The sequence below is a fragment of the Salvelinus fontinalis genome, chromosome 15, assembly GCF_029448725.1.
Source record: "Salvelinus fontinalis isolate EN_2023a chromosome 15, ASM2944872v1, whole genome shotgun sequence".
NCBI lineage: Eukaryota > Metazoa > Chordata > Actinopteri > Salmoniformes > Salmonidae > Salvelinus > Salvelinus fontinalis.
The window spans coordinates 14,746,853-14,774,189 of NC_074679.1; the positions used below are offsets into that span (position 1 = coordinate 14,746,853).

Here is a 27,337-nt window from a genome sequence, read left to right on the forward strand (position 1 = left end):
CATTTTCACATGGAAATAGATTTTGATTTCTATGGTATAACCTACAGTAGCCTAAATGTGGTGTTCAATGCAGGCCTACACTGCATGAGACGTTTTAACATAAAGAATGACTTGACATTAATTAATGATTTTTTAAACTTGGACTGTAATACCATGGGCCAAATAGTTGACTGTAGATTGTGTTGTATGATGCAAGAAACCACTTTACAAAATACAATTCATGAGTATTACCATACAGAGAATTAGACAGTAGACTACACCTCTGCATATTGGCTTATTTGCATATTCAAACCTGTATCAAAATACAACACTGCCCTTTTAATTAAGACATAAGCTTTTTACTTGACTGGCTTTTCAAAGACAGCTTGAAATGTAGCATACATATTTTGTGCTTGTCACGCCCTGACTTTAGTTATATTTGTTTTCTTTATTATTTGGTTAGGTCAGGGTGTGACAAGGGGGGATTTGTTTAGTTTTTGTATTGTCTAGGTGTTTTTGTCTTGTCTAGGGTGTTTGTTATCTATGGGGATTTCGTATTATCTAGGGGAATGTAGGTTTATGGTGGCCTGAATTGGTTCCCAATCAGAGACCGCTGTTTATCTCTGATTGGGGATCCTATTTAGGTTGCCATTTTCCATTTTGGTTTTGTGGGTAGTTGTCTATGTTTAGTTGCATGTCAGCACTCTGTTATTTATAGCTTCACGTTTGTTTTGTTGTTTTTGTTAGTTTGTTTAGTGGTTCATTCGTTAATTAAAAAATAATGTATTCACATCATAGCTGCACCTTGGTCTCCTCACTACGACGAACGTGACAGTCCTCTTGTAGGAAGCAGTAACCCCCATTGCTGAGCTGTGCTTATCTATAACTGGGCTAATAACTCATTAACTTGCACATTCACTTGCGGGTGATTGAAAGACCGCTCTTTGGCTGCCCTGCCAATAGAATTCTACTTCATTGAATTCTACTCCATTGCGCTCTGACTCTGCCTACAACAAAATCAGAGAGTCAATCCTGCAAAGTTAGATTTGTTTTGGTTTGTTGCATTGAAAAGGGCTGCTATAATGTTGATTCGATCACAGAAAAAACATTGATCTATAGTGCAAACTAATGGGGCAAACTCAGTGAAATTCAATCTCTTGCGTCTCTGCGCAGCGTAGCATTTCTTCTGTGCAGCAGTCCTGGAACAAGTGTGCCGCCACTAACACGCGCAGCTTAGAGGGAACATTGGTGGACATTGTGTTTTGTGTGTTTGAGACTGTGTGTTTGGTAGTGGGCCGTGTGTTTTGTATGTTTGAGACTGTGTGTATTTGGTAGTGGACCATGTGTTTGGTAGTGGACCTTGTGTTTGGTAGTGGACCATGTGTTTAGTAGTGATGGTGTCGAGATGGTGTCGATAGACATTGCGGCCCTGTTTCTGGCTCCTAAGCAACTTTGCAATATTTTATTTATTTATGTCTGTTATTCCTCGCATTATAAGTCCAGAGAGACATCAGAGACTGTAACATACTCTGTTTCACGGAATAATGGCTCTCTCTGGATATACAGTACTGACCCCGTCCATACAGCCGGCTGGGTTTTCAGTGCATCGTGCAGATAGGAATAAATAAAGAACTCTCAGGGAGGAAGAAAGGTGAAGGTGTATGTTTCATAATTAACTCCTCATGGTGTGATTGTGGTAATGTACAGGAACTCAAATCTTTTTGTTCACCCGACCTAGTATACCTCACAATCAAATGCCGATCGCATTACCTGCTGAGAGAATTCTCTTCGGTCATGGGTACAGCCGTGTATATTCCCACCCAAACCGAAACCACAACGGTTCTCAAGGAACTGCACCAGACTTTGTGCAAACTGGAAACCGCATACCCTGAGGCCGGGGGACTTTAAAAAAGCAAATCTGAGGAAAACGCTACCGAACACATTGCCTGCAGTACGCTCGCTTCAAAAACTCTTGACCATTATTACTCTCCCTTCCGGGATGGCTACAAGGCCCTCCCCCACCCTCCCTTCGGCAAATCAGATCACGACTCCATTCTGCTCCTCCCTTCCTATAGGTAGAAACTCAAACAGGAAGTACCCATGCCAAGGTCTATTCAATGCTGGTCTGACCAATCAGAATTCATGCTTCAAGATTGTTTTGATCACGTGGACTGGGATATGTTCCGGGTTGCCTCTGAGAATAACATTGACGTATACACTGACAGGGTGACTGAGTTCATCAGGAAGTGTATAAGGGATCTTGTTCCCACTGTGACGATTTAAAAACTATCAAAACCAAAAACCGTGGATAGATGTCAGCATTCGCGCAAAGCTAAAAGCACGAACCACTGCATTTAACCACGGCAAGTGTCACGGCTGTTGAAAGGAGAGGACCAAGGTGCAGCGTGGTGACCGTACATTTTCTTTTATTTAATCAAAATGACGCCGAACAAAACAATAAACACTACAAAAACAAACCGTGAAGCTCAAAGGCTATGTGCCCTAAACAAAGACAGGTGGAAAAAAGGGCTACCTAAGTATGGTTCTCAATCAGAGAGAACGATAGACAGCTGCCTCTGAGAACCACACCCGGCCAAACTCAAAGAAATAGAAAACATAGAATACCCACCCAAACTCACGCCCTGACCAAACCAAAATAGAGACATAAAAAGGATCTCTAAGGATAGGGCGTGACAGCAAGGTGTCTGCGAATATGGTTGAATTACAAACAGTCCAGTTATGCCCTCCGTAAGGAAATCAAACAGGCAAAATGTCAGTACAAAGTGGAGTCGCAATTCAACTGCTCAGACACGAGACATACAGTATGTGGCTGGAACTCCAAACAATCACGGATTCTAAAAGGAAAACCAGCCACGTCGCAGACACTGACATCTTGCTCCCGGACAAGCTAAACACCTTCTTTGCCCGCTTTGAGGATAACACAGTGCCACTGACATGGGCCGTTCCAGAGGTCTATGAGCTCTCGTTCTCCGTGGCCAACATGAGTTAGACATTTAAGCATGTTAACTCTCGCAAGGCTGCAGGCCCAGACGTCATCCCTAGCCTTGTCCTCAGAGCATGCGCAGACCAGCTGGCTGAAGTGTTTACAGACATATTCAATCTCTCCCTATCCCAGTCTGCTGTCCCCACTTGCTTCAAGATGTCCACCATGATTCCTGTACCCAAGAAAGTGAAGGTAACTGAACTAAATGACTATCGCCCTGTAGCACTCACTTCTGTCATCATGAAGTGCTTTGAGAGGTTAGTTAAGGATCATATCACCTCCACCTTACCTGACATTCTAGACCCACTGCAATTTGCATACCGCCCCAAAAGATGATGCAATTTTCATCACACTGTCCTATCCCATCTGGACAAGAGAAATACCTATGTAAGAATGCTGTTCAGCTCAGCCTTTAACACCATAGTACACTCCAAGCTTATCATTCAACTTGGGCCCCAGGTCTGAACCCCACCTTGTGCAACTGGGTCCTGGACTTCCTGACGGGCCGCCCCCAGGTGGTGAAGGTAGGCAACCCTGATCCAAGATGGCGTAGCACTGGGATGCTTTGATTGTCTTGTCCCGTCCCCTGTATATATTGTTTCTTTCTTCATATATATTTTATATATATCTTTTATCTAATTTTTCCATCTACGGACTGAACATACTCTCCTGCAACCCACCTCATCCAATGCGGTATGGATCTGCTATTTTTATACTTTAGAACCGTAACCCCCTTCAGAAGCTAGCCAGCTAACTAGCTACTAGCTAGTAGTCAGTTAGCCACTGCTAGTTAGCCATCACCGTTAACTGGGACATCTGCCAGCTTCAGCCCGGTCAACTCCTGCCAGCCTGCACAGCGCGATATCAACCCAGAGCATATCAGATTGCTTTTCTCCCCCAAATCTCTGGATTCCTACTGCAAGCTCTGAACCTTTACTGAGGATCATTGCAGGTAGCTATCATTGCAGGTAGCTAGTGGCTACTCCTGGCTAATGTCTCTGTCCCGAAGCAAACACCAGTTAGCCTGGAGCTAGTCTCGAATCTAGGCCCATCTCCCGGCTAGCCGAAGAGATCTATCAAGCAATTCCTGGGCTTCAATGACCTCTTTTGCCAATTGGCCGGGACCCTTTGCTGCCGACACGAAGCCCCGCCAATCCATCACGACTGGTCTACCGACGTAACCGTCCGAGGGGGTTTCTGTCCCGAAGCAAGCACCAGTTAGCCTGGAGTTAGCCTCGAGCTAGTCCCATCTCCCGGCTAGCCATAGCAACAATCACCCGAAGCATGCGCTCCAGCAGGTATATTGCACTAGTCATCCCCAAAGCCAACACTTCCTTTGGCCGCCTTTCCTTTCAGTTCTCTGATCCTCTTGCTCTTTTTGCACCCCAGTACTTGTACATCATCATCTGCACATATATCACGCCAGTATTAATGCTAATTTGTAATTATTTTTGCCTCTATGGCCTATTTATTGCCTTCCTCCCTACTCTTCTACATTGGCACACATTATACATAGATCTTTCTATTTTAATTTTATCTTGGCCAGGTCGCAGTTGTAAATGAGAACTTGTTCTCAACTGGCCTACCTGGTTAAATAAAGGTGAAATAAAAAATTAAAATTAAAAAAACACAAGGGGGCGTGCTCAGGTAATGAGTGGAGAACAGGAGGGCTTCTTAAAGAAAAACTAACAGGTCTGTGAGAGCCGGAATTCTTACTGGTTGGTAGGTGATCAAATACTTATGTCATGCAATAAAATGCAAATTAATTACTTAAAATTCATACAATGTGATTTTCTGGATTTTTGTTTTAGATTCTGTCTCTCACAGTTGAAGTGTACCTATGATGAAAATGACAGACCTCTACATGCTTTGTAAGTAGGAAAACCTGCAAAATCGGCAGTGTATTAAATACTTGTTCTACCCACTGTATATACTGTATTCTAGTCAAGGCCTATTCTATTCAACTATTTCTGTACATATACTATTCTATCCTACGAGTTCTACAGTTAGATTATATAGTATATCTCAATACTGTCCATAATGTCTATACATCCCATCACATACAGTGCATTCGGAAAGTATTCAGACCCCTTCCCTTTTTCCACATTTTGTTACGTTACAGCCTTATTCTAAAATTTATTTAATAATTTTTTTGCCTCAGCAATCTACACACAACACACCATAATTTTGCTAATGTGTTAAAAATAAAAAACAGAAATACTTTATTTGTATTCAGACCCTTTGCTATGAGACTCAAAATTGAGCTCAGGTGCATCCTGTTTCCATTGATCATTCTTGAGATGTTTCTACAACTGGATTGGAGTCCACCTGTGGTAAATTAAATTGATTGGCCATGATTTGGAAAGGCACACAAAGGCTCCATGGACAATTCCTTCCACCTTGTGGCTTGGTTTTTGCTCTGACATGCATTGTGATCTGTGGGACCTTATTTAGACAGGTGTGTGCCTTTCCAAATTATTTCCAATCATTTGAATTTACCACAGGTGGACTCCAATCAAGTTGTAGAAACAGGTTTTTGTCGATGAACAGATCTGGGGAAGGGTACCAAAAACTTTCTGCAGCATTGAAGGTCCCCAAGAACACAGTGGTCTCATCATTCTTAAATGGAAGAAGTTTGGAACCACCAAGACTTTTCCTAGTGCTGGCCGCCCAGCCAAACTGAGCAATTGGGGGAGAAGGGCCTTGGTCAGGCAGGTGACCAAGAACCCGATGGTCACTCTGATAGAGCTCTAAAGTTCCTCTGTGGAGATGGGAGAACCTTCCGGAAGGACAACCATCTCTGCAGCACTCCTCCAATCACGCCTTTATTGTAGAATGTCCAGATCCTCAGTAAAAGGCACATGACAGCCCGCTTGGAGTTTGCCAAAAGGCACCTAAAGAACTCTCAGACCATGAGAAAGAAGATTCTCTGGTCTGATGAAACCAAGATTGAACTCTTTGGCCTGAATACCAAGCGTCACATCTGGAGGAAACCTGGCACCATCCCTACGGTAAAGCATGGTGATGGCAGTATCATGCTGTGGGGATGTTTTTGAGGGGTAGTGACTGGGAGTTTAGTCAGGATCGAGGGAAAGGTAAATGGAGCAAAGTACATAGAGATCCCAAATGAAAACCTGCTCAGGACCTCAGACTGGGGCTAAGGTTCACCTTCCAACAGGACAACGATCCTAAGCGCACAGCCAAGACAATGCAGGAGTGCTGTCATCAAGGCAACCGGTTGCTACTTTGAGGAATCTCTAATATGAAATATATTATTATTTAACACTTTTTTGGTTACTACATGATTCCATATGTGTTAATTCATAGTTCTGATGTCTTCACTGTTATTCTACAATGTAGAAAATAGTAAAAATAAAGAAAAACCTTTGAATGAGTTGGTGTGTCCAAACTTTTGACTGCTACCTCCCTGGTCTTTGGTTGAATCTGTGTTTGAAATTCACTACTCGACTGAGGGACTTTACAATTATCTGTGTGGGTACAGAGATGAGGTAGTCATTAAAACATCATGTTAAACACTGTTATTGCACACGGAGTGAGTCCATGCAACTTATTACGGTATGTGATTTGTTAAGGAAATGTATTTATGCTTGCAATAGCAAAGGGGTTGAATACTTATTGACTCAAGACATTTCAGCATTTCATGTTTAATTAATTTGTTACTTTTTTTTTTTCTTTGAAAATCATCAGTCCACTTTGTCATTATGGGGTGTTGTGTGTTTGTAGTCCAGTGACACAAAATTTCAATTTAATTAATTTTAAATTGTAACAACAGAATGTGGAAAAAGTCAATGGGTGTGAATACTTTCTGAAGCACTGTATATATTTATTTATATTTGGGATTTTGACATTACTTGTTATGATATGTCTTAATTTCTTATTTTTTTTAATAATTTTTTTTCTTTTGGATTATGTGTGATTTGTTATTGTATTGCTAGATATTGCTGCACTGTTGGAGCAAGAAACATAAGTGTTTCACTGCACCTGCTATAACATCTGCATAACAGTGTAAGCAACCAATTAACTTTTATTTGTTTTGGGCCACCGCGAGCCACCAGAACATCTTCAATGCACCTTGATTCTACAAGTGTCTGGAACTCTATTGGAGGGATGCGACACCATTCTTCCACCAGAAATTCCGTCATTTGGTGTTTTGTTGACGGTGGTGGAAAACGCTGTCTCAGGCGACGCTCCAGAATCTCCCATAATTATTCAAATGGGTTGAGATCTACTGACTGAGACACACACACACACACACACACACACACACACACACACACACACACACACACACACACACACACACACACACACACACACACACACACACAGCCTTTAAATCCCCCATGCTCCTTTGAGACCCCTCTTTCAAAGTCACTGAGATCTCTTCCTCTAGCCATGGTAGCAAAAATAATGAGCAACTTGTCATTTTTATACATGTTAATTGTTTAATTAACTCAGGAAGAACCACACTACTTTGTATCCCTCATTTACTCAAGTGTTTCCTTTATTTTGTAATGATAATTTAATTGACACAGAAATGAACCGTGAACAATCTGTGTAGACTTGTTCAGACTATTCTGACCCCTTTTCACCCAGGTTGATCAAGGTCAAATGTGAAGTAGCACAGTTAACCAGAACACGAGCTAGAGCAAATCATCACTGGTCTCTGCTACTGAGGTCTCTGAGTCAGGGACTTGTAGACTGTGGATTGTGTGTCAGTAGGTGCAGAGACCACTGATTCTGTAACATCATTTAGTCATCTATACATCTGGTTCCGTGTGTGTGTTCCTGCTTGTGTGTGTGTGTGTGTGTGTGTGTGTGTGTGTGTGTGTGTGTGTGTGTGTGTGTGTGTGTGTGTGTGTATGCACTGTGTGGGTAAAACAACGATGCCTCGGAAGGTCTTAACCCCAGTCTGTTAACCCAGCAGATCTCAGCTCAGCTGGCCATTAAGATATCTGAGCTTCAATTGTGTAACGATTTCTCTTCCGCAAATTGAGCAAATTCGTCCTGTAGAAATGTGATTAGCTGACAGCAGCAAAGCTGGGCCCAGGCCAGGCTGTGAGCTCACTCACTCACCCTCAGTTAGCTTAGCACAATGGTGCAGTGAGGGGCTAATCAACCAGCAGAGAGACCAACCTCTGTTCCTCCCCAAAAACAGATCAGGCAATGGGAAATACCCTCCAAACCCCAGCTTTCCCACAACTTAAAACACAGAGACCGAGAAATATACAGAGAGGGAAAAACGATAAGCAAAAGAAAGGTCTGTGTTTTGGAGAAAACTGCTCATTCATCTGATAAGGCTGACGCCCACACGGATGAATGATGAATGGCCTGAGACATGAATCTCACTGCGGTTCATATTTTCATGTCTGAATTATATTATTATGGGGGTTAATTGGATCAACAGATTACCAGTGATGTATGTTGTTAATGTTTGCTTCCTGTCAGTTTTTCCTACCAAATCAAGTCACATAAACGTTTGATGTTGGTCCCTTTCTTGTATTTTATGACATCCATCCACACACTCTAAAATGTAATATTTGAATTAGTTTTCACAAAAGGGTAGACATGCTGAGTTCCTCATGCATAATGATATGTACTTTTCCAATAATGTATTTCACTGATATGTACTTTTCACATTTTTACCTAATAATAAATCAAATCATCAAATCAAATTTTATTTGTCACATACACATGGTTAGCAGATGTTAATGCGAGTGTAGCGAAATGCTTGTGCTTCTAGTTCCGACAATGCAGTAATAACCAACAAGTAATCTAACCTAACAATTCCACAACTACTACCTTATACACACAAGTGTAAAGGGATAAAGAATATGTACATAAAGATATATGAATGAGTGATGGTACAGAACGGCATAGGCAAGATGTAGATGGTAGATGGTAGATGGTATAGAGTACAGTATATACATATGAGATGAGTAACGTAGGGTATGTAAACATAAAGTGGCATAGTTTAAAGTGGCTAGTGATACATGTATTACATAAAGATGGCAAGATGCAGTAGATGATATAGAGTACAGTATATACATATACATATGAGATGAGTAATGTAGGGTATGTAAACATTATATTAAGTGGCATTGTTAAAGTGGCTAGTGGTACATTTTTACATAATTTCCATCAATTCCCTTTATTAAAGTGGCTGGAGTTGAGTCAGTATGTTGGCAGCGGCCGCTAAATGTTAGTGTTGGCTGTTTAACAGTCTGATGGCCTTGAGATAGAAGCTGTCTCTCGGTCCCTGCTTTGATGCACCTGTACTGACCTCGCCTTCTGGATGATAGCGGGGTTAACAGGCAGTGGCTTGGGTGGTTGTTGTCCTTGATGATCTTTATGGCCTTCCTGTGACATCGGGTGGTGTAGGTGTCCTGGAGGGCAGGTAGTTTGCCCCCGGTGATGCGTTGTGCAGACCTCACTACCCTCTGGAGAGCCTTACGGTTGTGGGCGGAGCAGTTGCCGTACCAGGCGGTGATACAGCCCGACAGGATGCTTTTGTGCATCTGTAGAAGTTTGTGAGTGCTTTTGGTGACAAGCCGGATTTCTTCAGCCTCCTGAGGTTGAAGAGGCGCTGCTGCGCCTTCTTCACAACGCTGTCTGTGTGGGTGGACCAATTCAATCAATCAATCAAGTTTATTTTATATAGCCCTTCGTACATCAGCTAATATCTCGAAGTGCTGTACAGAAACCCAGCCTAAAACCCCAAACAGCAAGCAATGCATGTAGAAGCACCAATTCAGTTTGTCCGTGATGTGTACACCGAGGAACTTAAAACTTTCCACCTTCTCCACTACTGACCAGTCGATGTGGATAGGGGGGTGCTCCCTCTGCTGTTTCCTGAAGTCCACAATCATCTCCTTTGTTTTGTTGATGTTGAGTGTGAGGTTATTTTCCTGACACCACACTCCGAGGGCCCTCACCTCCTCCCTGTAGGCCGTCTCTTCGTTGTTGGTAATCAAGCCTACCACTGTAGTGTCATCCGCAAACTTGATGATTGAGTTGGAGGCGTGCATGGCCACGCAGTCGTGGGTGAACAGGCAGTACAGGAGAGGGCTCAGAACGCACCCTTGTGGGGCCCCAGTGTTGAGGATCAGTGGGGTGGAGATGTTGTTACCTACCCTCACCACCTGGGGGCGGCCCGTCAGGAAGTCCAGAACCCAGTTGCACAGGGCAGGGTCGAGAGCTTGATGACGAGTTTGGAGGGTACTAGGGTGTTAACCTGTCTAGGATGAGGGTGCCGCTAGCGGCACTCCCCCCCCACCCCCACTGAAAAGGCAGAGCCGCGAAATTCAAAAAAAATATATTTTGAAAATATTTAACTTTCACACATTAAAGTCCAATACAGCTAATGAAAGACACAGATCTTGTGAATCCAGCCAACATGTCCGATTTTTAAAATGTTTTACAGGGAAGACACAATATGTAAAGATGTAAATCTATTAGCTAAAAACACATTAGCATAATCCACCATCTTTCTTTGTCCACCAACAACAGTAGCTATCACTAATTCGGCTAAACTAAGATATTTATAGCCCCTAACCAAGAAAAAAAATCATCAGATGACAGTCTGATAACATATTTATGGTATGGGATAGGTTTTGTTAGAAAAATGTGCATATTTCAGGTAGATGGCATAGGTTACAATTGCACCCACCGTCACAAATGGACTAGAATAACTACATAGAGCAACGTGTTTACCTACTTACTAATCATCAAACATTTCGTAAAAATACACAGCATACACTAATCGAAAGACACAGATCCTGTGAATACAGACAATATTTCAGATTTTCTAAGTGTCTTACAGCGAAAACACAATAAATCGTTATATTAGCATAGCACATGTGCAAACATTACCCCAGCATTAATTCTAGCCAAAGTGAGCGATAACGTAAACATCGCCAAAAATATATTATTTTTTTTCACTAACCTTCTCAGAATTCTTCAGATGACACCCCTGTAACATCACATTACAACATGCATATACAGTTTGTTCGAAAATGTGCATATTTAGCCACCAAAATCATGGTTAGACAATGGGGAAAGTAGCCCAGCTGGTGAGAAAATGTCCGTGCGCCATATTAGACAGTGATCTACTTGTATACATAAATACTCATAAACGTGACTAAAAAATATAGGGTGGACAGCGATTGATAGACAATTTAATTCTTAATACAATCGCGGAATTACATTTTTTAAATTATCCTTACTTTTCAATACAGTTTGCGCCAAGCGAAGCTACGTCAAAAAACATGGCGTCCTAAGCCACTAACATTTTTCGACAGAAACACGATTTATCATAATAAAAATTTCCTACTTTGAGCTGTTCTTCCATCAGTATCTTGGGCAAAGGATCCTTTCTTGGGTCTAATCGTCTTTTGGTGGAAAGCTGTCCTCTTGCCATGTGGAAATGCCAACTGCGTTCAGCATGAACTGGAAGCGTGCCCAGCGATTCACAGCGTTTCAGAAATAAATGTCCCAAAATCGCACTAAACGGATATAAATTGCTATAAAACGCTTTAAATTAACTACCTTATGATGTTTTTAACTCCTATAACGAGTCTTAACATGACCGGAGAAAGATTACTCCCAACACTAATGCTTGGAACAGGTGCGGGTCGGTGTCCTCCAGGCGCATGACGCAGCTCCAAAAGAGTGACTAGCTACAGGGTTTTTTAATTTATAGTGCCTGTGAACGCGCAATCGACCCCATTCAAATCGTCATCACGTAAAGGCATCCAGGGGAAGACGTAAGCAGTGTCCGTATACTCATAGGAATAACATTGGCTTTAAAACTGACTCCAGAACAGTGGCCAAAATTTCTGAAATCTGACTCCATGTCAGGGAAATTGCTGTAGAATGGGTTCTGTTCCACTTAGAGACAAAATTTCAACTCCTATAGAAACTATAGACTGTTTTCTATCCAATAATAATAATAATATGCATATTGTACGATCAAGAATTTTGTAGGAAGCCGTTTCAAAAATTACACGATTACCATAAATAGTGACAACAGCGCCCCCAGCCTCAACAGGTTAAATGCTGAGCTGTAGTCGATGAACAGCATTCTCACATAGGTATTCCTCTTGTCCAGATGGGCTAGGGCAGTATGCAGTGTGGTTGCGATTGTGTCGTCTGTGGACCTATTGGGTTGGTTAAGCAAATTGGAGTGGGTCTAGGGTGTCCGGTAGGGTGGAGGTGATATGGTCCTTGACTAGTCTCTCAAAGCACTTCATGATGACGGAAGTGAGTGCTACGGGGCGGTAGTTGTTTAGCTCAGTTACCTTAGCTTTCTTGGGAACAGGAACAATGGTTGCCCTCTTGAAGCATGTGGGAATAGCAGACTGGGATAAGGATTGATTGAATATGTCCGTAAACACACCAGCCAGGTGGTCTGCGCATGCTCTGGACGCGGCTGGGAATGCCGTCTGGGCCTGCAGCCTTGCGAGGGTTAACACGTTTAAATGTTTTACTCACCTCGGCTGCAGTGAAGGAGAGCCCGCAGGTTTTGGTAGCGGGCCGTGTCAGTGGCACTGTATTGTCCTCAAAGCGAGCAAAAAAGTTATTAAGCCTGTCTGGGAGCAAGACATCCTGGTCCGCGACGTGGCTGGTTTTCTTTTTGTAATCCGTGATTGACTGTAGACCCTGCCACATACCTCTTGTGTCTGAGCTGTTGAATTGCGACTCTATTTTGTCTCTGTACTGGGACTTAGCTAGTTTGATTGCCTTGCGGAGAGAATAGCTACACTGTTTGTATTCGGTCATGTTTCCGGTCACCTTGCCCTGGTAAAAGCAGTGGTTCGCGCTTTCAGTTTTACGCGAATGCTGCCGTCAATCCACGGTTTCCGGTTTGGGAATGTTTTAATCGTTGCTGTGGGTACGACATCGTCAATGCACTTTCTAATGAACTCGCTCACCGAATCAGCATATTCGTCAATGTTGTTGTTCGATGCAATGCGGAACATATTCCAATCCGCGTGATCGAAGCAGTCTTGAAGCGTGGAATCAGATTGGTTGGACCAGCGTTGAACAGACCTGAGCGCGGGAGCTTGTTGTTTTAGTTTCTGTTTGTAGGCTGGAAGCAACAAAATGGAGTCGTGGTCAGCTTTTCCGAAAGGAGGGCGGGGGAGGGCCTTATATGCGTCGCGGAAGTTAGTATAACAATGATCCAAGGTTTTACCAGCCCTGGTAGCACAATCGATATGCTGATAGAATTTAGGGAGTTTTGTTTTCAGATTGGCCTTGTTAAAATCCCCAGCTACGATGAATGCAACCTCAGGGTGTGTGGTTTCCAGTTTACAAAGAGTCAGATAAAGTTCTTTCAGGGCCATCGATGTGTCTGCTTGGGGGGGAATATATACGGCTGTGATTATAATCGAAGAGAATTCCCTTGGTAGATAATGCGGTCGACATTTGATTGTGAGGAGTTCTAGATCAGGTGAACAGAATGACTTGAGTTCCTGTATGTTGTTATGATCACACCACGTCTCGTTAATCATAAGGCATACCCCCCCGCCCCTCTTCTTACCAGAAAGATGTATGTTTCTGTCGGCGCGATGCGTGAAGAAGCCAGCTGGCTGCACCGACTCCGTTAGCGTCTCTTGAGTTAGCCATGTTTCCGTGAAGCAGAGAACGTTACAATCCCTGATGTCTCTCTGGAATGTTACCCTTGCTCGGATTTCATCAACCTTATTGTCAAGAGACTGGACATTGGCGAGTAGTATGCTAGGGAGTGGAGCGCGATGTGCCCGTCTCCGAAGCCTGACCAGGAGATCGCTACGTTTGCCCCTTTTACGGCATTGCATAGGGTCGGCGGCTGGGATCAGATCTATTGTATTGGGTGGAAGGCAAAACACTGGATCCGTTTCGGGAAAGTCATATTCCTGGTTGGAACGATGGTGAGTTGACGTTGCTCTTATATTCAGTAGTTCCTCCCGACTGTATGTAATGAAACCTAAGATTACCTGGGGTACCAATGTAAGGAATAACACATAAAAAAACAAAATACTGCATATTTTCCAAGGAACGCAAAGCGAGGCGGCCATCTTGGTCTGCGCCGGAAGTTCTGATCTAAGTTCTAATATATTCCGTGCTGCCTTAGAATGGATCAGGGGAGAACGACTGCACCCTCTCATTGAAGCCACAAAATTCAAGGCCGACTGCGGTACTGCAATCTTAATTTAAATAAATAAATAAAATTAAGACAATCATGGAACCAATAATTGCTTCTATTACACCAGACGGGCCTTCAATTTGATGTTCTCAGATGGGGCAGCACTGAGCTAGTCTGCAACGTCACTTCCTGGATTAGCTCAACCTGCACATGATATGTCTACATAAATATCCCAAACAAGATGCTATCTTAACCGACTTCCTTGGCTTCAAATGTGTATCGAGTCTTTACATAAGAATGAATGGTGTCACATGAACGATATGTGCTATTTTATGCTGTAGTTGAATAACTTTTCTAACAAGAAAGACAATACTGGTTAAATGTATCTGATACCATTTTCTGGTGATTGGGGGGGAAAGAACTTCACAAAGCAGTTTTTTCACCATCCGTACATCTGTATGTAATGGATGGACCTGCATTGTTTGTAAGATAACGTTCAATGACATCTCCATAAATATATATATTTACTTCGAGGCTACAAACAAAGCTGAAACATCCTCGCAGAAGGCTCCCATTTCAACACAGCTTTTTAATGAGTCTGAGCAGCAGACCTCTGATAGTCATCCTCTTGTGCTTCCTCTGCTGTCAGACCCAGATAACAAACTGGAGCGATCAGTCACCAACTAAATGGACTTATCTCTCCTTTCGTGACACCAGAACAGCAAGAGTAGCGGTGACCGCTGCACGGCCCCTACTAGAGAGAGACAAGTTATCTCAGTGTCATCTTTAACGGTCTTCCCTCCTATTTCCTCTCTCTCGTTTCCTCTTCTCTAGAATCTCCAAAAACATCCCCACCACCAAAGATGTGGAGCCCCTGTTGGAGATCGACGGGGACATCCGCAGCTTCGAGGTGTTCCTGTCCTCGCGGACACCTGTTCTTACGGCCTGCGACATGGAGATGTTCCTTCCCTGCACCGTCAACCTGGACCCCAAACTCCGCCAGATCATTGCAGGTCCTTATATTTACACACAAGTACCACTTTTCACTATTACACTCAGTTAGTTCAAAGACCTATAGGCCCTTATTCATAAAACATATCAGAGTAGCAGTGCTGGCCCACCTAAAAGGGAAAACTGATCCAATGTCACCACTCCTACTGTGAGACTGTTTTTGGATACATGTCATTACCCGAAATGAATGTCAGTGTTCTGTCATGATATTAAATCTATCAATCATTCAATCAAATGATTTGTCACGTGCAGAGAATACAACTGGTGTAGACTTTACTGTGAAATGCTTGCTTATGAGCCCTTCCCAATGATGCAGACTTTAAAAATGTAATAGTAACACAAGGGATTAAATAAAATACACAAGAATGGAGCTTTATACAGGGAGTACCAGTACCAGATCAATGTGGAGCTATATACAGGGAGTACCAGTACCAGATCAATGTGAGCTATATACAGGTATTACCAGTACCAGATCAATGTGGAGCTATATACAGGTATTACCAGTACCAGATCAATGTGGAGCTATATACAGGTATTTACCAGTACCAGATCAATGTGGAGCTATATACAGGGAGTACCAGTACCAGATCAATGTGGAGCTATATACAGGTATTACCAGTACCAGATCAATATGGAGTTATATACAGGTATTTACCAGTACCAGATCAATGAAGTATTTGAGGTAGATATGTACAGAGTAAAATAAAGAACAGAGTAGCAGCAGCAAATTGTATGTACAAGTGTGTGTATATGGTGTGTATATATAGTCTAGTGAGTGTGTATATGGTGTATATATAGTGGTGTATATATAGTCTAGTGAGTGTGTATATGGTGTGTGTATATAGTCTAGTGAGTGTGTAGATGGTGTGTATATATAGTCTAGTGAGTGTGTAAATGGTGTGTATATATAGTCTAGTGAGTGTGTATATGGTGTGTATATAGAATCTAGTGAGTGTGTATATAGTATGTGTATATAGTCTAGTGAGTGTGTATATAGTATGTGTATATAGTCTAGTGAGTGTGTATATAGTCTAGTGAGTGTGTATATGGTGTGTATATATAGTCTAGTGAGTGTGTATATGGTGTATATATAGTATACTGTAGTGAGTGTGTATATGGTGTGTATATAGTCTAGTGAGTGTGTATATATATATATAGTCTAGTGAGTGTGTATATAGTCTAGTGAGTGTGTATATGGTATGTATATATAGTCTAGTGAGTGTGTATATGGTGTATATATAGTATAGTGAGTGTGTATATGGTGTGTATATAGAGTCTAGTGAGTGTGTATATGGTGTGTGTATATAGTCTAGTGAGTGTGTATATAGTCTAGTGAGTGTGTATATGGTGTGTATATATAGTCTAGTGAGTGTGTATATAGTCTAGTGAGTGTGTATATGGTGTGTATATATAGTCTAGTGAGTGTGTATATGGTATATATATAGTCTAGTGAGTGTGTATATAGTCTAGTGAGTGTGTATATGGTGTGTATATATAGTCTAGTGAGTGTGTATATGGTGTATATATAGTATAGTGAGTGTGTATATGGTGTGTATATAGTCTAGTGAGTGTGTATATATATATATAGTCTAGTGAGTGTGTATATAGTCTAGTGAGTGTGTATATGGTGTATATATAGTATAGTGAGTGTGTATATGGTGTGTATATAGAGTCTAGTGAGTGTGTATATGGTGTGTGTATATAGTCTAGTGAGTGTGTATATAGTCTAGTGAGTGTGAATATGGTGTGTGTGTGTGTATATAGTCTAGTGAGTGTGTATATATATAGTCTAGTGAGTGTGTATATATATATATATAGTCTAGTGAGTATGTCTATGGTGTGTATATATAGTCTAGTGAGTGTGTATATATATATATATAGTCTAGTGAGTATGTCTATGGTGTGTATATATAGTCTAGTGAGTGTGTAGATGGTGTGTGTATATAGTCTAGTGATTGTATATATATAGTCTAGTGAGTGTGTATATAGTCTAGTGAGTGTGTATATGGCGTGTATATATAGTCTAGTGAGTATGTCTATGGTGTGTTTATATAGTCTAGTTAGTGTGTATAGGGTCAGTGCAAATAGTTGGGGTAATATTAATTGACTTTCTCAGTCTGGCTATTAGCAGTCTTATGACTTGTGGGTAGAAGCTGTCTCGAAGCTTGTATAGCCGATGCTCCGGTACCGTTTGCCGGATGGTAGCAGACTGAAAAATCTATGGCTTGGGTGGCTCTTTGGCACTTTTTCGCGCCTTCCTCTGACACCGCCTGGTATAGAGGCCCTGAATGTAAGGGAGCTCGGCCCCAGTGATGTACTGGGCTGTCCATACCACCCTCTAGCGCTTTGCAGTCAAGGGCGGTGTATTTGGCATACCAGCGGTGATGCAGCCATTCAAGATGCTCTCGATGGTGCAGCTGTAGAACTTTTTGAGGATCCGAGGGGCCCATGCCAAATCTTTTCAGCCTCCTGAAAGGCAAAGGGCACTGCCATGCCCTCGTCACGACTGTGTTGTGTGGGCCATGTTAAGTTATTTTTTTAATTTTTAAAATATATTTTCCTTTATTATTTTCCACTAACCCTACCACCCCCCCCCCTAACTGGAGTAAACTAATGAACAACAACACTAAGGCTTCTACTTCCAGCTTATAAACACATTTTACAGACCCAATCTATTTTACAGGAGTCCTCTTTTGTTTGTTTTTACTTCTATCCTTCCGCAACCTTCAACCCCTCCCATCTATTTCTGAAGACCATCCAGTTTGATTTTTGTTTGCCATATATTTTGAACTCTTCTGTTTCACAAAAGTACTGAACCTATCTACATTTTACGGACACGGTATATTATACATTAGTTATCGTGTTGATATTAATCCCACTCTTCAGCTCCACTCAACCCCTCCCATCTATCTCTTAACACCATCCATATTGGATTTCTATTTGCCATATATTTTTCAACTGTGCTGTGATGATTCACAAAAGTACTGAACCTTTCTATTCTCATAGTTTCAACAGATTGTAAATTAAAGATAAAATTTTTGCTAAAAGTATTATTATATTATTGATCGATTGACTACGTCTTTTCAGATCACCCAGTAGTGCTCTCTGCAGAGTTAGCTCCAGGTAAATGTTGCAATTCTTCAGCCATTCCTGGACCTGTGACCAAAAACAAGCTACATGTGGACAGTACCAAAACAAATGATCTCATGACTCTGTCTCTTTGCAGCAAAATCTGCAGGGCTGGGATGGTTGTATCCCCCATATACAGTATATATATAACATTCTATTGGTTGCGCGTTTTGAATCCGGCTTCGTTTTGCATATCAGTTCATTAACCATGTGCCATGGAATCGGTACATTGAAAATTGCACAGCTGTCAATGTTTTGGTCCTTAAATTAAATTGGTATAATTTTTTATTTATCCTAATTTCTTTAATAATTTTGGTCTTAATGCAGTGCCGACAGACAAATTCCTTACTTTTCCCCCCTTCCTCTTCCACTTTTGCGGTAATGCTGCAGTTAGTTGGTTGTCATTTTGGGTAGAGCAGACATTTCCATCTTTTTTTGTTAGCTGCATGTGTGACAATTCAACCAGTTCTATTTATGATATTATTTGCAAAGATTATACCTTTAAAAAAATTCTAAAATTCTAATGTTTGATTTCATTTTCAAATAACCGAAAGCGAGAGGTTGTAATCTGAATAAAGGGAAAAGGGCCATTCTTGAGCATAAGGTGAGACATTCTTACTAATTTGCTAGAGAACCAATTTGGATTGAAGTATAACTTTTGTAAGACTGAAGTCTTTAGTGAGAGGTCTAATGCTTTAAAATGTCTGGCTTGCCGTTCCAAATAAAATTGAATATTTTTTTCTCAAATAATAAAAAAAAAACTGTTCGCTAGGTGTACAGTAGGCAAGACTATAAGCAAATAGGTAAACTGGGATATGACTAAAGAGTTAGTCAAAATTATTTTTCCACAAAAATACATTTTTTTTCCTTTCCATGGTAGCAAGGTCTTATCTATTTTTTGCATACTTTCTATTAAAATGTATTGTAGTGTGTCACGTTCCTGACCTTATTTCCTTTGTTTTGTCTTTGTTTAGTTGGTTAGGACGTGAGCTGGGTGGGCATTCTATGTTATGTGTTTCTATGTTGGGTTCATTTTCAATTAGCCTGATATGGTTCTCAATCAGGGGCAGGTGTTTTACGTTTCCTCTGATTGAGAACCATATTAAGGTAGGCTGTTCTCACTGTTTGTTTGTGGGTGATTGTTCCTGTGTCCGTGTTTGTGCCACACGGGACTGTTTCGTTCGTTCGTTAGTGTGTTCCTTCCTGTTCGTGCGTTCTTGTTTTATGTTCTCAAGTACAGGTCTGTTCACGTCGTTTTGTTATTTTGTATTTTGTCAAGTGTTCTTCGTGTTCGTTTTTCACAAATAAATATACTATGGATACATACCACGCTGCATTTTGGGTCAGATCCTTGCTCATCCTCAGACGAGGAGGAGGACGAGCGTTACATAGTGAGATAATTTCTTTCTTTCGGGATATGTATACCGAGTGTGTTCACATCACCGTCAAACCATTTTATTTGTAAACTACACGGTAATGTAAAAGTTTTATTTTTTTGTGATCCAATACTTAATATAGTACACTAATCATAATTTGGTTTTAATCCAGAGAGGTTATAAAAAGTATCTAGATCCTCTATAAGGCTGTGGAGGGATCCAGATGGTGGATTTAAAAGAAAGCATGAATCATCAGCGTACAATGACACCTTGTTTTTAAGCCCATGATTTCTAACCCCTTGATATTATTGTTGGATCTGATTTTAATACCTAACATTCCGATGGCCATAATACATAGATATGCCGAAAGTGGACAACCTTGTTTTACTTCCCTTGACAGTTTAATACTTTCTGAGAAGTAGGCATTATTTACTATTTTACACCTATGCTTACTATACATAACTTTAACCCATTTTATAAGAGATTCTCGATAACTAAAATATTCCAGGAATTTATATATACATTCTAGTCGTACTTTTATAAAAAGCCTTTTCAAAGTCAGCAATGAATGCCAGGCCTGGTTTTCCAGATTTTTCATAGTGTTCTATTGTTTCCAATACTTGTCTTATTTTATCTCCAATGTATCATCCATTTAAAAAAAAAACTGTCTGATTAGTATGAATAATATCCGAATTCCCTTTGAGCATGGTGAAGTTATTAATTACACTTTGGATGGTGTATCAATACAGCCAGTCACTACAATGATACAGGCATCCTTCTTAACTCAGTTGCCGGAGGGGAAGGAAACCACTCAGGGATTTCACCATGAGGCCAAAGGTGACTTTAAAACAGTTGCAGAGTTTAATGACTGTGATAGGAGAAAACTGAGGATGGATCAACAACATTGTAGTTACTCCACAATACTAACCTAATTGACAGAGTGAAAATAAGGAAGCATGTACAGAATAAAAAATATTCCAAACTGTTTGCAACAAGGCACTAAAGTAATACTGCTAAAATGTTGCAAAGAAATGAACTCTCCTGAATACAGAGTGTTATGTTCGGGGCAAATTCAACACATCACTGGGTACCACTCTCATATTTCCAACCATAGTAGTGGCTGCATCACGTTATGGGTATGCTTGTGTGGAGCTAAGAATGGAGCTAAGCACAGGCAAAATCTTAGAATGAAACATTCTTCAGTCTGCTTTCAACCAGACACTGGGAGATGAATAGTCGCTTATCAAGAAAACAGTGAATGTTTCTGAGTGGCCAAGTTACAGTTTTGACTTAAATCTACTTGAAAATCTATGGCAAAACCAGAAAATTGGTGTCTAGCAATGATCAACAACCAATTTGACAGAGCTTGAAAAATTTCACAAAGAAAAATTGTCAAATTAAAGTTTGCATCACAACACTGAAGTGTAAGGGGCCTCCAAGTTTTTAAATGGACTGGATCTTTATATTTACCACCTGGGTCCTGTTTCAGTAATAATGCAATCAGGCCTTCTTGTTGAGTATCTGATAATCTACATTTTTTATAGGAGTGGTTAAAACATGCTAATAATGGTGCTCTGAGTACATATAAAAAAAAGTTTGGTATACCTCCACTGGTATGCCATCCAGCCCTGTAGTTTTCCCGGACTTAAAGGCTCTAATTGCATCAATAAGTTCCTCCTCTGTAATTTGGCCTTCACATCAGTCTTTCTGTACAGCAGTTAATTTTACATTATTCATTTAAAAAAATCCATACAATAAACGTTGGTTAGTGGAGATGGAGGAGACCGAAACGAAGACATATGTTTAAAGTACTTTTCTTACTCTTTCAAAATATAATTTGGTGAACAACTTTCAGTAAATGTTCCATCCAGTTCGCTTTATTTTGATAATATATTACACTTGATATTTCTTGAATAAGTTCCTCCATTTCTTTTTGTTTTTCCTCTAACTTATTCTGTGCCTCTATGGTACAGTTTGGTACAGTTTTTATTGCTACATATCTGTACTCTTAGTCCTTCCATTGAGTACTGAATTGCATGGCCTCTAAAGGCACATCTGAAAAGTGTCCCAAACAATAAGGGATCTATTGTACCAATGTTATGTCGGAAAAATTCCACTATAAATTCTTCTGCCAAATCAAATGTATTTATAAAGCCCCTCTTACATCAGCTGATATCTCAAAGTGCTGTACAAAAACCCAGCCTAAAACCCCAAACAGCAAGCAATGCAGGTGTAGAAGCACGGTGGCTAGGAAAAACTCCCTAGAAAGGCCAGAACCTAGGAAGAAACCTAGAGAGGAACCAGGCTATGAGGGGTGGCCAGTCCTCTTCTGGCTGTGCCGGGTGGAGATTATAACAGAACATGGCCAAGATGTTCAAAAGTTCATAGATGACCAGCCGGGTCAAATAATAATAATCACAGTGGTTGTCAAGGGTGCAACAGGTCAGCAACTCAGGAGTAAATGTCATTTGGCTTTTCATAGCCGATCATTGAGTATCTCTACTGCTCCTGCTGTCTCTAAAGAGTTGAAAACAGCAGGTCTGGGACAGGTAGCATGTCCGGTGAACAGGTCAGGGTTCCATAGCCGCAGGCAGAACAGTTGAAACTGGAGCAGCAGCACGGCCAGGTGGACTGGGGACAGCAAGGAGTCATCAGGCCAGGTAGTCCTGAGGCATGGTCCTAGGGCTCAGGTCCTCCGAGAGAGACAAAGAAAGAATTAGAGAGAGCATACTTAAATTCACACTGTACACCAGATAAAACAGGATAAATAATCCAGATATACCAGACTGACACTAGCCCCCGACACATAAACTACTGCAGCATAAATAATGGAGGCTGAGACAGGAAGGGTCGGGAGACACTGTGGCCCCGTCCGACGATACCCCCAGACAGGGCCAAACAGGCAGGACATAACCCCACCCACTTTGCCAAAGCACAGCCCCCACACCACTAGAGGGATATCCTCAACCACCAACTTACCATCCTGAGAGTCCGAGTATAGCCCACAAAGATCTCCGCCACGGCACAACCCAAGGGGTCGACACCTTAGCCAAATACATTTAAACTCAGTTTTTCACAATTCCTGACATTTAATCCTAGTAAAAATTCCCTGTCTTAGGTCAGTTAGGATCACCACTTTATTTTAAGAATGTGAAATGTCAGAATAATAGTAGTAGAGAATGATTTATTTCAGCTTTTATTTCTTTCATCACATTCCCAGTAGGTCAGAAGTTTACATACACTCAATTAGTATTTGGTAGCATTGCCTTTAAATTGTTTAACTTGGGTCAAACGTTTCGGGTAGCCTTCCACAAGCTTCCCACAATAAGTTGGGTGAATTTTTACGCATTCCTCCTGACAGAGCTGGTGTATCTGAGTCAGGTTTGTTGGCCTCCTTGCTTGTACACACTTTTTCAGTTCTGCCCACAAATGTTCTATAGGATTGAGGTCAGGGCTTTGTGATGGCCACTCCAATACCTTGACTTTGTTGTCCTTAAGCCAATTTGCAACAACTTTGGAAGTATGCTTGGGGTCATTGTCCATTTGGAAGACCCATTTGCGACCAAGCTTTAACTTCCTGACTGATGTCTTGAGATGTTGCTTCAATATATCCACATAATTTTCCTTCTTCATGATGCCATCAAACCGTAGTCTGGCTTTTTTATGGCGGTTTTTGAGCAGTGGCTTCTTCCTTGCTGATGTCGGTATAGGACTCGTTTTACTGTGGATATAGATACTTTTGTACCTGTTTCCTCCAGCATCTTCACAAGGTCCTTTGCTGATGTTCTGGAATTGATTTGCACTTTTCGCACCAAAGTACGTTCATCTCTAGGAGACAGAACGCGTCTCCTTCCTGAGCGGTATGACAGCTGCGTGGTCCCATGGTGTTTATACTTGCGTACTATTGTTTGTACAGATGAACGTGGTACCTTCAGGCATTAGGAAATTGCTCCCAAGGATGAACCAGACTTATGGAGGTCGACAATTGTTTTATGAGGTCTTGGCTGATTTCTTTTGATTTTCAACTTAGTGCATGTTAACTTTTGACCCACTGGAATTGCGATACAGTGAATTGTAAGTGAAATAATCTGTCTGTAAACAATTGTTGAAAAAATTACTTGTGTCATGCTCCAAGTAGATGACCTAACCGACTTGTCAAAACTATAGTTTGTTAACAAGACATTTGTGGAGTGGTTGAAAAATGAGTTTTAATGACTCCAACCTAAGTGTATGTAAACTTCTGACTTCAAATGTATATCTCACTAGGTCAGGATATTTAAGCCTCCATTATACAGTGCCTTCGGGAAGTATTCAGACCCCTGGACTTTTTCCTCATTTTGTTGTGTTTCAGCCTTCTTCTAAAATTGATTCAATAAAACATTTTCATCAGGGATCTACCCCTTAATGACAAAGCGAAAACAGGTTTTTAGATTTGCAAATGTATTAAAAATTTAAAACTGAAATACCTTATTTACATAAGTATTCTGACCCTTTGCTATGAGACTCGAAATTGAACTCGGGTGCATCCTGTTTCCATTGATCATCCTTGAGATGTTTCTACAGTTTGATTGGAGTCCACCTGTGGTAAATTCTATTGATTGGACATGATTTGGAAAGGCACACACCTGTCTATATAAGGTCCCACAGTTGACAGTGCATGTCAGAACAAAAACTAAGCCATGAGGTCGAAGGAATTGTCTGTAGAGCTCCGAGACAGGATTGTGTCGATGCACAGATCTGGGGAAGCATAGCAAAACATTTCTGCAGCATTGAAGGTCCCCGAGAACACAGTTGCCTCCATCATTCTTAAATGGAAGAAGTTTGGAACCACCAAGACTCTTCCTAGAGCTGGCTGCCCGGCCGAACTGAGCAATTGGGGGAGAAGGGCCTTGGTCAGGCAGGTGACCCAGAAACCGATGGTCACTCTGATAGAGCTCTAAAGTTCCTCTGTGGAGATGGGAGAATCTTCCAGAAGGACAACCATCTCTGCAGCACTCCACCAATCAGGCCTTTATGGTAGAGTGGCCAGACAGAAGCCACTCCTCAGTAAAAGGCACATGACAGCCCGCTTGGAGTTTTCCAAAAGGCACCTAAAGACTCTCAGACCATGAGAAACAAGATTGAACTCTTTGGCCTGAATGCCAAGCGTCATGTCTGGAGGAAACCTGGCACCATCCCTACAGTGAAGCATGGTGGTGGCAGCATCATGCTGTGGGGATGTTTTTGAGCGGCAGGGACTGTTACACTAGTCAGGATTGACGAGAGGGTGAACGGAGCAAAGTACAGAGATATCTTTGATGAAAACCTGTTCCAGAGGGCTCAGGACCTCAGACTGGGGCGAAGGTTCACCTTCCAACAGGACAACGACCCTAAGCACGCAGCCAAGACAACGCAGCAGTGGCTTCGGTACAAGTCTCTGAATGTCCTTGAGTGGTCCAGCCAGAGTCCGGACTTGAACCCCATCAACCCCATCATTTTTTTATATATATATTAGCAAACATTTCTAAAAAACGTTTTTTGCTTTGTCATTATGGGGTATTATGTGTAAATTGATGAGGGGGGGGGGGGGGGGCTATTTAATCCATTTTAGAATAAGGCTGTAACGTAACAAAATGTGTAAAAAGTTAAGGGGTCTGAATACTGTCTGAAGGCACTGTATCCACTAGTTCCAATATATCCATGACATTTGTGATTTCCTTAAGTGCGTGAGCGTGATAGTGCATAGTGTTATTTCCTTTATAGTCCATTGAGGTAATTAAAACTGTATTATAATCCCCCACCATAATAATAAAGTATTGTATTGCTTGTAGGTTTGATAAATTATTATATATATTTTCAAAGAAGCATGGATCATCATTATTTGGACCTTATAGATGAATGAGCCATATCTGTATATGGACCATTAACATATTTAAAATCATCAATCTACCTTGTGGAAAATTTTTGTTAATTAATATCATCACCCCTTTTGAGTTTCTTTGTCCATGGGAGAAGTATATTTCGCCCCCCCCCAGTCCTTTTCCCACACAACTTCATCTAAAATTGTTGAATGAGTTTCCTGTAAACAATAGATATTATATTCCTTCTCTTTAGCCAGGTAAATACTGATAGTCTTTTCTTATTATCTGCTAAGCCATTAGGATTATAACTGGCTATACACATTTCACCATTTACCATAATGAGATACAAATATAAATTATATTTATCTTAAATGTTTGTAAACTTACCATTAAAAAGTACCATCGTGTTTGAGTGTCCATATAGCTGTACCATGATATTTGTATTGCTACTAAGTAAACCTCCAATTGTACTCCACTAGTCCACCCGCTAAACTCCCCCTCCCCATCCCAAGTTCGATTGTCATCCCAGTGACCTTCAGACCACCCCTGTCCCTCCGGATACCAGGGCCCCCGAGAGACCGGGACCCATCCTTCGAAAAGAGAACACATTGCCACCCACAGAACAGAAGCAGATCAACTGCCAAAAGCATTTTAAACGCCCTCACCTCGATTTTTATTATATATAGTTATTACTAAATGTATATACAGTACCAGTCAAAAGTTTGGACACACCTACTCATTCAAGAGTTTTTCTTTATTATTACTATTTAATAGTGAAGACATCAACACCATGAAATAACACATGAAATCATGTAGTAACCAAAAAAGTGTTAAACAAATCAAAATATATTTTATATTTGAGATTAAAAAGTAGCCACCCTTTGCCTTGATGACAGCTCTGCACACTCTTGGCATTCTCTCAACCAGCTTCACTTGGGGCTCCCGAGTAGCGCAGGGGTCTAAGGCACTGCATCTCAATGCAAGAGGCTTCACTACAGTCCCTGGTTTGAATCTAGGCTTAATCACATCCGGCCATGATTGGGAGTCCCATAGGGCGGCGCACAATTGGCCCAGTGTTATCCGGGTTTGGCCGGGGTAGGCTGTCATTGTAAATAAGAATTTGTTCTTAACTGACTTGCCTAGTTAAATGAAGGTTAAATAAATTAAAATATAACCTGGAATGCTTTTCCAACAGTCTTGAAGGAGTTTCCACATGTGCTGAGCCCTTGGCTGCTTTTCCTTCACTCTGCGGTCCAACTCATCCCAAACCATCTCAATTGTGTTGAGGTTGGGTGACTGTGGAGGCCAGGTCATCTGATGCAGCCCTCCATCACTCTCCTTCTTGGTCAAATAGCCCTTACACAGGCTGGAGGTGTGTTGGGTATTGTCCTGTTGAAAAACAAATTATAGTCCCACTAAGCGCAAACCAGATGGGATGGCGTATCGCTGCAGAAGGCTGTGGTAGCCATGCTGGTTGAGTGTGCCTTGAATTCTAAATAAATAACATGCAGTGTTATCAGCAAAGCACCATCACACCTCCTCCTCCATGCTTCACGTTGGGAACTACACATGCGGAGATCATCCATTCTCCTACTATGTGTCTCACAAAGACACGGAGGTTGGAACCAAAAATCAAAAATTTGGACTCATCAGACCAAAGGACAGATTTCCACCGGTCTAATGTCTATTGCTCATGTTTCTTGGCCCAAGCAAGTCTCTTCTTCTTATTGGTGTCCTTTAGTAGTGGTTTCTTTGCAGCAATTAGACCATGAAGGCCTGATTCATGCAGCCTCCTCTGAACAGTTGATGTTGAGATGTGTCTGTTGCTTGAACTCTGTGAAGCATTTAT

At 41.3% G+C, this 27,337-nt stretch overlaps 1 protein-coding gene across 5 annotated transcripts in view; it reads left to right on the top strand.

The window, feature by feature from the left end:
- LOC129811461 (kinase D-interacting substrate of 220 kDa B-like) overlaps positions 1-27,337 on the top strand; it is a 108,508-nt gene that overhangs the window by 60,372 nt on the left and 20,799 nt on the right. For all 5 annotated transcript variants that reach the window (XM_055862787.1, XM_055862788.1, XM_055862786.1 and 2 more), the window contains exon 24: positions 14,967-15,145. In XM_055862787.1, the coding sequence (XP_055718762.1) occupies positions 14,967-15,145 (179 nt within the window). The remainder of the gene's footprint in view (positions 1-14,966; positions 15,146-27,337) is intronic.